The following is a 10,721-nucleotide window of genomic DNA, read 5'->3' as shown; positions in this document are numbered from 1 at the left end:
GTTAGGGCGGCTAGGAGCTGGAACCAACTTCCAAGGGAAGTGGTGCTGGCCCCTACCCTGGGGGTCTTTAAGAAGAGGCTGGATGCCTACCTGGCTGGACTCGTTTGAGTCCCATTTCTCTTTTTGGGGTTTTTTGTTGTTCTCCCGCCCTGGCGGGGGGTCGGGCTAGAAGATCTACTAGGTCCCTTCCGACCCTTAATCTATGAATCTATGAATCTAGGTCCTTTTATCATCAATAAAGAAACAAGTATCTCCTTGATTTCTGACTTATAATGATGCTTGTGTTAATTTAACATGTGTTGCAGGAGTGACAGAAACAGTTCAGGAGATCACGTTGGACAGCAAGGTATTTGTCTGCTTATGAATTTTGGCATATGGAGGAGAAAGTTTGGTGGACAATAGAAGCCTGATTCAGGGTTCATAAACAGTAAAGAGAGCTAATGTTGTCAGCAAAGCTGTGCGCATCAAGAAGACGCATGAAGGAATGACTGTACTGTGAATTTCATAATAGGGTATTGTAATATCAATATAAGCATATACACATGCCCGCTAAATGAGGCAAGGTTATTTTTAATTGAATCTGTTCATATGTTCCCCTTGCTTCTATAAGCTAAAAATGAAATTCCACTCAAGTTTACAGTGCATGGATCTGTAAAGTCTTCCGAATATTGGGGGACCTTATGTTAAGGAATAATAACTCAGTTTGTGGTCACTAGTGTACATGTATATAAGTAGTGTTTTGTGGCTTTTTGCTTTATTGTCTTAGGTTTTTTTTAGTTTGGTTTGGTTTTTAAACCCGGGTATCTTTAAGGTGGTGGAAGTATGCTATGATTGGGACCACTGATGTGTCTTACCTAGGTTTACTTCTCTGTTAGACTTCTCCCCACATTTCTTAGATACTAGTGTATAAAAATCACGTAAGAAATTAAATCACCAACTCTACCACCATATTTGATTGAGTGGCTTCTTCCTGTTCTCTCCAAAATAATCACCCTAGAGCAGGGACCAGATCTGAAAAACTCCAACCTTGAAGATACAGAGCATTTGGGGGAAAACACTTGCAAATGGAAATGCTCTCACTGCTTTAACTGTGATATGCAGGTTTTGAAGACCACTGTGTGAAAGATGCTTGTGGAACCTAAGATCTGGGTGGGGGAGTTGTTTGTTTTTTGTTGTTTGCTTTTTTAAAATGCATCACTACTAGAACCAGAGAGCTGTTCCTCTGAACTGCAGTGGAAGGTCTCCAAAGCCAGAGTATTGTAGGCAAGAACTGTTTAACAAATTAAGGAAGAGGCCTAGTATGTGCCACATGTAAGCAATATGACTATTTAAGACGCATTAAGTAGTTCTCCCAACAGTTGTACAAAAGCATTTTTGCTGTATTCAACATGGAATTGTTCCAGAAATGCATTTGTCTAGCAAAAAAAACTTGTTGGGGGGGAGGAGGGGAAAAGACTCACTGGTATGCTGAATTCCTTTCTTCACTCGATCTAAAACATGGATGTATGTATCCAGTTGAATTTTTTTTTTGCTTCATCTGGAGTATTGATTCAATGAACCTTGTTAGCTGCAGGGTATTTAGCTTGATGGACCAGTGTTTTGATTTGGTCTAACACAAGTCCTTGAATTCGTGTGAAATTGCATTAGGATAGGTTTTGTTATTATGCAGGGTTTCCCATACTTATATGCTGTACAGGCAGTCCTCAGACTTGTGACACAATTGGTTCCTGAAAACCGTGTCTTAAGTTGAAACGTTGTAACTTGGAACCAATTTTCTCATAAGAAACAATGTTATAAATGGGGGATTGGTTTCTGAACCAAGGCCCAATACCCTATTTTCACCAAAAATATCCCAGAATTTTGTGCTTGATCAATTAGAGATGAGTAATATAGCTACACTAATGTATTTATATTGTAAATAGCAATCATATTGATTTGGAAGGAGGTGACTTTGCTGGACTTTTTGAAGGGCTCTTGGCTGGAGTCCTCTCAGGAGTCTTGGCTGCAGGTTTTTCTGGAGTCTTGTCTGTTTTCTTAAAGAAAGTGTCCAAGGAAGTTTGGACAGATGTTCTCCAGGGAGATGACCAACACAGCGAACTTGTTCGCTGGTGTGGTGTCACATCGGATCAAGCATTGTAAGTTGAAACTGACATCATAAAGTTGAAACAGGGTTTCAATTCGTAAATGTTGTAAGCGCGAAACATTGTAACTTGAAATGTTGTAAGTCGAGGACTGCCTGTACTCGAAAACACATGGAGTACATAGGCTATGTAGGCAAGCAAGCCATACTGTTTATGCACTTGGCAATTTGATGCAGGGCCTTTTAACATAAAAAAATTGTTCTGTATGAAAAGAAAAGAATATTGGACGAAAAGCACATGGTGTATCCATTTTTCAGTTTGACCTGCTACAGTATCTAAAACTTCCTCTGTGAGAGATTGTGGATCAAAGTTGGTTTTGGACAACTTGGGAATCTTGCATAGTTTTAAAACAAATAGAGAATTGTTGCATAGTTGACATAAACCTGTCAGTGCCATACCTAAACCCAGGTATTTAATCTTGACTGCAAATGATATCTTACAACCTGAACAGCTACAGAAGTCATGTATTGACTTTGTAGGTTGAACAACGTGCTTTAGAAGCAAGATACATAAGTATATGTCACTAGTAACTTGTAGTGGATTTTTAGTCTTCCAAAAATTTTAAGCTTCATTTTTAAACTAAAATGCTGAAGTACAGTACCAGTTTTCTACTTGCTAGTAGGTATTTATATTGAAATGATTTATGCATGCTGCTTGGCTTCATAAACATGGGCACTGCAAATTAGATTTTTGCACACAGCAGGAAAGCTGCATGGGACATTTTTTAAGCACAGGTATCTCTAAAACAGTTGTCACTTACTTTCAATTTAATTTCAAAGGACAGTATAAAATTGCCAGGTCCATCAGCACCTTGTGAAGATGAGGAGGAGGAAGATGAAGGGGAGGCAGCTGACATGGAAGGTATTTCCTTTTTAGGCTGGATAGGATGCATGTTGTTTCATTCATGTCAACCACTGTAGCATGTAGTAGGAAAGCAGTGCAGCTTCCTTCCATGAGAGGCTTTCTAAAAGGTCCAAGCCCTCGCTGGATTTGATTCTCTTTTTATGCTGGATTTACACTTGTGTGACTCCACTTATTCTACTAGAATTAATCCTGTTTGATTTTTTTTTTCCATGAGTGATTGAAATATGTTGGTTGGCAACACAACCAAATTCAAGAGAACAAAACCTGGGAAGTCTAACATGGCTTCCCAGTGATTGCTGTGTATACACAGTTATGCTTCTTTAAAGCCATCCAGTGAAAAGTACTGATATTCTAATGCTTTCTATAAGGATAACCTACCATGTTGTTCTAGTATATAGTCTTACAATAATAAATGGAGTCCAGATGTAGTTTGATGGAAGGTTAAAAAGCCTGCCTGGATAAAATATATATATTGCATATGTGCAGGTTTTAAAAGAAGTGTATGCGTGTGCACAGTGGGATCAAGGTTCCAATGACAAGCTAGGCACAAACTCAGTTTTGTTCTGTATTTTTTTCTTGCAGAATATGAAGAGAGTGGGTTGCTGGAAACAGATGATGTAAGTGAACTGTTCTGTACCTCCTCTGCAACATTCGTTTTACCAAGTCTTAGCATAAACTCAGTGGAAATGATGTTGTCAGAGACCAAAAAAATATCACATTGGCTTAACCAAGAAAAACTAAAAGTGCAACTCCTTCCTATGACCTGGGTACAACATCAGTTTGAACTTTTGCAGTCTTTGGATCCCTTTTTAGGGTTGGTGCAAAGGGGAATTAAGGAAGACTATGCTGCTTAAGAATGTAATTGTTCATAATGCTATTTTTGTCTTAAATCTTGAATACTAGGCAACACTTGATACAAGAACAATAGTTGAAGCTAGCAAAACTAAAGCTGATGTTGGAGGGGAAGATGCTATTCTACAGACCAGAACTTATGACCTCTACATCACTTATGACAAATATTACCAAACGCCAAGACTCTGGTTATTTGGATATGATGAGGTATACCTATACTTGTACCACTTGTGTGAAATTTTATACTTGCCACATAAGGTAGCAAGGCCAACTTGTTTCCGCTTGACTAAATGTATATGTATTTGTATGTAATGGAAGCTGTGAGGAAATAATAGGCATTCAGGGTTGTAGTCAACACTTATTGGGCTTGTGTGAAGAAAAAAGCAAGATTCTACTTTTTTAATAACCAGTCAGTTCTGATGGTGCACAAGAAAGTAAGGAATACATCACCTTGAGTTTTTTGTCTCTTCGGGGTCAATGGAAGCAAAAATCTCTATTTGTGGTGTCGGTGAAGTAAGCAGGTATAAGGACTGAAATTACATGGGAAGAAGGTTCATTGAATAAGAAAACACTTTCATTCTATTACAAAAGATTGTAGAATCTTACTTTAAGGGTGCTATAAGCTTTATTCTGTGAATAACTAGACTGAGGAACCGCAGGTTTGACATCCAGATATATTGAATCAGTCCTTCGTTCTTTCAGTTTGTGATATGCAAAACACAATGTTGTGCATCTGTTCTGTGAATTTTAAAGCTCCCCTAGCAGTTTTTCTTAAAGTTTTTTCTTTCTCATTAGAGGTCCTTTCTTTCCCCCGTTGCTTGCTACTCTGCCTCAGTGAATTTTGTAAGTTATAGGATCCTTTAGGATAAGAGACATTATCTAAGTATAAAATGCTGTCAAACTTGCTGAGCAAAAGATGTGATCCTACAGTTGACACTTCTTACTAAACTTATATTTCCCTTCACTTGTAGCAACGACAGCCTTTAACAGTAGAGCACATGTATGAAGATATTAGTCAAGATCATGTCAAGAAAACAGTAACAATTGAAAATCATCCTCACCTTCCTCCACCTCCCATGTGTTCAGTTCATCCATGCAGGTATACCGTCAGACTTTTTTTATTTCTTGACTGAACCAACCTTTGAAAAGTCTATGAATGTCATTGCTTTGGCTTTGCCAATGATTTGGTGTTGGATAGGTGCTGTATCAAGCAATCATATATACTCCTGTCCTTGACACTTTACCTTATCCAGTTGTGATTGTGGGATGTTCATTCTTTTTGGGAGGTAGAGATGTGGTAGAATAGAGTGAGCGATTCCTTTGAATAGACATCTCTACACAAAACCAGAGTTTCTTTATTAGGATTAGTCGTGGCTTGTTTCTCTGTTTTGAGAATTCTCAGATAGTTGCTCAAAAGTGAATTCTTTATGAGTGACTTCTCTTAATCCTCAGACATTTAAATTCTACTGCTTCTGTTTGCTACAAGAGATCAGAACTATCTTTATTTCAGTCTAGAATGATCTTTCAGGAAACTAACTTTATACAAATGGAAAACATTGGGTTTTTTTTTAAAGGTCTTGACTGTTTACTTCATTAGATGCTGAAGAAGTAAACTTCAGCTCATGAAAGCTTATTGGAGTGTGTGTGTGTGTGGTGGTGGAGGGGGGGAAGAGATCTACTTCAGTTAAGTGTATAAGGTACAAATCTATCCTGCCTTCTGTTTCAGACTAACAGCTCTAACTACATATCACTATTCAGCTGACACGAGTATCCAGCACTTTTCTATTTTCTTGCACTTCCACATAAATTCCAGAAAATGGCAGATAAGTGCTTACAACTTATGAATAAACTGATTTATTTTTTCAGGTACTGTTGCTGAGATGGTGCTACAAAATCAATTTATTGTCGCCGGTTCTATTAGATAGGTTAAATCAGAATACTGAGTCAGCCCTAATTGTCTTTGTGGGTACTTTAGCTCCACATGAAGAATGCTTTTGTGCAGCTTAGTCCATGCACTTCCAAAGGGGCAGACAAACCAAGGGCCCTAGCTTATTTAACAATCTTGCCCATGTAGATGCGTCTTCAGAGCTGTCTGCTCTTAGATACTTTTGAGGCTTCTGTTTAATTGTCACAGTAAACTATTTGCACAGGTTAACATCTATGTACCAGTAGAATTGGGTTTTGAAATCTTATATTGTGGGTTTTTTCAGTTTTTTTCAATTTTTACATTTTTCAGCTGAAGGACAAGAAAATCCAGCTTATCATGATTACGACCTAGCTATGCCCCTGTCTATTTATGGGGTCTCAGAGTACACTGGCCTGGGGTCTGGCCTGATGCCTTTGGGTAGGTGTCTGTAATTTGCTCACTCTGAAACTAAGATTACAACCCCTGGGTGTCAACCATGAATACTTTTCCATGACTAACTAAGATATGGACTCCGCATAAATCCTTGATAATGTACATTTGCAGCAGTCCAGGGTCAGCATCTTCCAAACAAAGCACTGCTTGCTTTTTATTCTCCAAAAGTGCCATGTACAAAGCATTTAGAGCAAAGCTGAATATCAAGACACTCTATGTGTGTAGGTTGTTATACCTTCAAATTATTTCTGGTAGGAGGAAACAGCTTAGCATACTGACTGCATCAGGTTTCAGCATGCTTTGATCCTAAGCTTAGCCATGGAAAGAGTACCCCGCTGTAAGAATACAGCCTGTGAGAGATCCTCTCTTTGCCCAACCTCTTGATGGCTCAGCCATGTTTGTCCTGACTTGTTCTGAAGGTATGTGCTCAAGTTTCCTTATCTGTATCATAGTCTTGCCTTCCTTGCTCCATTCTTAACCCTTTTATGGTCTCATGTGCTTTAACTCTGCATGCACAGAGAAGCAGACACTTTCCTAGATCATGACATATGATGAGGGGGGAAGCAGCGGTGGGCAGGAGCCGTGGGGCCAGGACCAGTGTTAAAGCTTAGAAAAGCCAGCCCTCGTACCTCATGAGGAAGGTGGGGGTGGGCTGAGGCTGAGAGGGTAGAGCAGGTTGAGCTGGGCATGATCGGAGAAGAGTGGCCAAGACTGTGAGAAGCTGGGCTAGAGGAAGTGGGCTAAGGCCAAGAGGGCTGATGGTTGTACAGGTTGGTGAATGATTCAAGAGTAAGACCACACCCACCCACATGCTCCTTCACCCCATACACACCTATCCACACCCTTCCCCACGTACACACATACTCATACACACACATCCACAGTCCCCCACAAACTCTGTACCCACCCACCCACACATCCCTCCTCCCCCACACAATATACTAAAATAAGACTTAATTTTAAGCTATCATGAAATCACCTTTATGTACACTGCGCAAACGCATGTAAATCAGGACAAAAATATTTTTTGAAATCAAATTAACATAAGTTATAGTAGACTTTTTTTTTTTTTTTAAGAATATAACTTGTTTTTTTCTGATTCCAAGGTGGTAAACCCCCTGGCAAAAAGAGTACTTCTGGGGGAAGGGGAGGGACTTCTGGTAACAAAGGTCAGCAGTTTGGGGGCTGGATTTCCAGTCCCAAGATGGTGACCAGGGGGCAGGATACCTGTCAAGGGGCCAGGCTGCCCATATGGCCTTCAACAACTCACTAAAAGTCCGTTAAGTATTCCGCTATCCAAAATAATTGCCGGTCCCTGATGTGTAGTCACTGGAGTACCTTTTCAGCCCTTTTTCTGACTTTACCTTGGAAGTGCTACAGACAGTACTGGTCGTGTTAAATATTTTCTACCAGTGGGTGAAGGTCTGGTGCAATGGTGCCAGTTCTAGTTGGTTGTCACCCTTTGGATGCTGTGGTTCTGTTTGCTTTTGGTGGTGGGGGCCTTCTGCTCCTCAAAAGCAGGAAGTTATGTCTCAGTCATGTTTACAGTTTAAAATGACCTGTTTGATTCCAAGCTGTTCCTGCGGGTTTATTTTGGATAGAAATGGTAGCCAAGATCACTGCTTTGGATTTCACATGTCCACGGGGACCCAGCCATTTCTCTGGTTATCTTTGCTTTTGTCACTTCCCTGTATATTCTATGACTTGTGCAATGTGGTGTTTTGGGGCTAAATTTGTCTGTTTGGCAATGACTGTTTACAGCCTGCTTACCTCAGCAGTCTCGTGTCTCATGACATTTTATCACGTTTTGTTTCAGAGGAGGAACCAGAATGGTGGATGCCATTGTGAGCTTCTTGCTAACTGCTTCTCCTGAATAACTACGTTTCGTTTTCTGCACAGTCCACAACTCAGTGTCACATTTTGGCAGCTGCTTAATGAGGGGTAGGAGTAGGGAAAGAACCCTTTTGGACTTTCTACTTAGTCTGTCTTGAGCCATTTAATCCCAACTTTCCATTTCCCATAAGTTTATGGCTAGATCATGAAATGAGATCAAAGAAGTAAGGGTAGTGTTTTATATCATTAATATGTTGCATAGTAAGTAACTCTTAGCCTAGTTTGGTTCAGTGGGAGGGATTTCATTACCTACTTTCTGAAAGATTAGCTGTTTATAGTTCACATTACACAAATACTTGCAGGGTGGGGTGAAAAAAGGAGATCACCTGTTAAGGTGAATTTTAGCCCTTTCAGGAGTGGCTGAATTGCTTAATTTTCAGGTTTTTAAAAAGCAGCAGTTAACTGTAAAACTGATCTTTCTTTCTCTTCTTGCATTCTGTGTACTATCTTTAACTACCAGAGAATTCAGATATTAATGGATGTTCTTAACTGTGGTGTATAAGAATAACTAGAGTGCATTGACAGCCAGTTCTTTAACATAATTTGTAAATGATCTAGACATTCCACAGACATATGTTGTAGCACAGGGTGGCAAACCTGGAGCACAGCAGCCTGTGTGTGGCACGTGGCAGGTCAGGAAGGGGATAGGTAGCACAGCAGCAAATATAGCAAGAAGCAGAAAGCAAAGCAGCAGTTCAGGCAAGGAGCACAGAACTGACAGCAGAAATCAAAGTAGTAGATCAGGCAGGGGATGAGAGCGGCACTCAGAAGGTGGCTTAATTGGTGGCATGCTAAAAAGAGTAGCCTCCGTTGTTCTAGGACAGTGACACTGAGCCTTTTGGCCCCACAGCCCAGGTTCCCTCTGTCTGGATCGAGTCCTGGGGTCAGCATTGCCCCTTTCTACTCCCTGCACACTAGGGTTGGGTCCTGAGGGCTAAGGGCACCCCATGGGTTCATAGATTTGGCAGCAGGGGAGCAGTGCCATCGCTCCCCCACTGCCAAACTTCTGGACCCATGTGGAGTCCTGCGGGTTGGATGACATGACACTGAGGGCCATATCTGACCCATGGGCTGGTGGTTGAGCATCCCTGTTTTAGGAAATACATTTGACTAGTAGCCTACTGAATAGCATGTAGTTGTGTCCAGGAACAAGTTTGCTTATTGCCCATTAACTCATGCAGATTGTCACTGGAAAAAGAGTATCAGTAAAAACAATCTTTCTTCAATTTGTGGTACAGTAGGAATTATGTAGGCTAATGTCTAGTTTAAGGGAAATTCTCATGTCAGTCTTTAGTGTCTCAGCTCTTCTCTAAGGATTTAAATACTCATCCTTTATCACACATTCAAAACAACTATGCTTTCCTCAAGCTTTATAAAATGACTGAACTTACAAAGTTGTTTGAGTCCAATATAGGCCACATGGGTGCCCCTTGCTTTGCTTAAATGCAGTTTTTACAGTACTCTGAAAACAAAGCTAAGAGTTGAAAGCATTAAATGCACCTATAAAAACAGCATCACCTGCGGAGTGGTATTAGCATGATGATGGCTGCTTTGGGACTGGTTGTTCTTGAAATCTATCCAGGAAGTCTTACACTCTGTAGAACATTGTGAGCACTGTGGCTAGGTTGTATAAGGAAAAACGTGAAGTGCTGTTAACACCTCCATCAAGCCAATGTGGTGGTTAAGCATGCTTTTACATAAGATTTTTGGGACCCTTTAAACAAAATGCAGTGCTCTGCTAGAACAAAACTGAATTCTCTCACATCAGTACAGCTGGCTTCAGAAGCTTGACTTCTCTCAAAACACATGTATGGTATGGTCCCAGACATAGCAAGTGTGCTCCCATAGCAGGACATAATTGTGGGACAGACAGTCCATTAAAAAGTCTCTCATGTTCTTGCAAGCTCACAGGAGGACAGAGCCCAGTTGGTGAGCAATATTGCTATTGAGATGGATAGTTCCCAAAACTGCTTGCTTGCTTTGTTTTGTTTCTAGTTCATAGCAGTTTTTTGACAATGTGGCAATCACTTCCTTTTTTGTATCTCGAGGGGACCTACTGTCAGCATTGTTAGGGTTTGAGGCTGAACCTGAATCTTTCAATCCTTCAGCCAGGTAGCACAGCAGCAAATATAGGAAGAAGCAGAAAGGAAAGGAAATTTTGTTCCATACTAATGTTTCTTCTCAAGGAGCACAGTACAAAATATAATTGTTCTGTTAGCTTCTCTGTAGTCTTTGCTCAATATCTGTTCTATCTCTATAAATTAAGAATGCAATGGAGAAGTGTTTAATTTTAAAATGTAACTAAATAAGTTGCACAAATTTACCTTTTTCTTTATTAATCTTGCTACCTTACTTCCTCCTTGCATCCCTGTTTCTTCAGTACCAGTGCTTGTTAGACAAAACATGATCTTGCCTCCTTCCCATCTGTACCTCTTCCTGCCTTGCTTCTGATATAGCATTCTTCCAGGAACACAATATGTTGAACCATGTATACCCTTTCCTAGACTGTAAGTGGCTCCTGACAGTTTTGTCACATTGGTAGGAGTGGCTTTTATATACAAATGCTGGTGCAGTTTTCATAGTGTTTTGGTATGTGTAAAGGCAGGGGTGTC

General features: G+C 40.3%; 1 protein-coding gene and 1 long non-coding RNA gene across 3 annotated transcripts in view; one reads left to right on the top strand and one right to left on the bottom strand.

Moving 5' to 3' along the window:
* LOC109304587 overlaps window positions 1-10,202 on the bottom strand; it is a 22,024-nt gene extending 11,822 nt beyond the window's left edge. Inside the window, exon 1 of the long non-coding RNA XR_002099427.1 lies at window positions 8,363-10,202. This is a non-coding gene — a long non-coding RNA (uncharacterized LOC109304587). The remainder of the gene's footprint in view (window positions 1-8,362) is intronic.
* ATG3 (autophagy related 3) overlaps window positions 1-10,721 on the top strand; it is a 48,193-nt gene that overhangs the window by 29,634 nt on the left and 7,838 nt on the right. Inside the window, exons 6-10 of one of the 2 annotated variants that reach the window (XM_019527272.1) lie at window positions 297-346; window positions 2,921-3,002; window positions 3,588-3,622; window positions 3,909-4,064; window positions 4,829-4,956. In XM_019527272.1, the coding sequence (XP_019382817.1) occupies window positions 297-346; window positions 2,921-3,002; window positions 3,588-3,622; window positions 3,909-4,064; window positions 4,829-4,956 (451 nt within the window). The remainder of the gene's footprint in view (window positions 1-296; window positions 347-2,920; window positions 3,003-3,587; window positions 3,623-3,908; window positions 4,065-4,828; window positions 4,957-10,721) is intronic. The other variant, XM_019527273.1, reaches the window with a different exon arrangement.

The sequence above is a fragment of the Gavialis gangeticus genome, unplaced genomic scaffold (assembly GCF_001723915.1).
Source record: "Gavialis gangeticus isolate Ggan-Ray unplaced genomic scaffold, GavGan_comp1, whole genome shotgun sequence".
Lineage (NCBI taxonomy): Eukaryota > Metazoa > Chordata > Crocodylia > Gavialidae > Gavialis > Gavialis gangeticus.
The sequence above is the reverse complement of the archived record's forward strand: the minus strand, read 5'-3'. Positions and strand labels throughout refer to the sequence as shown.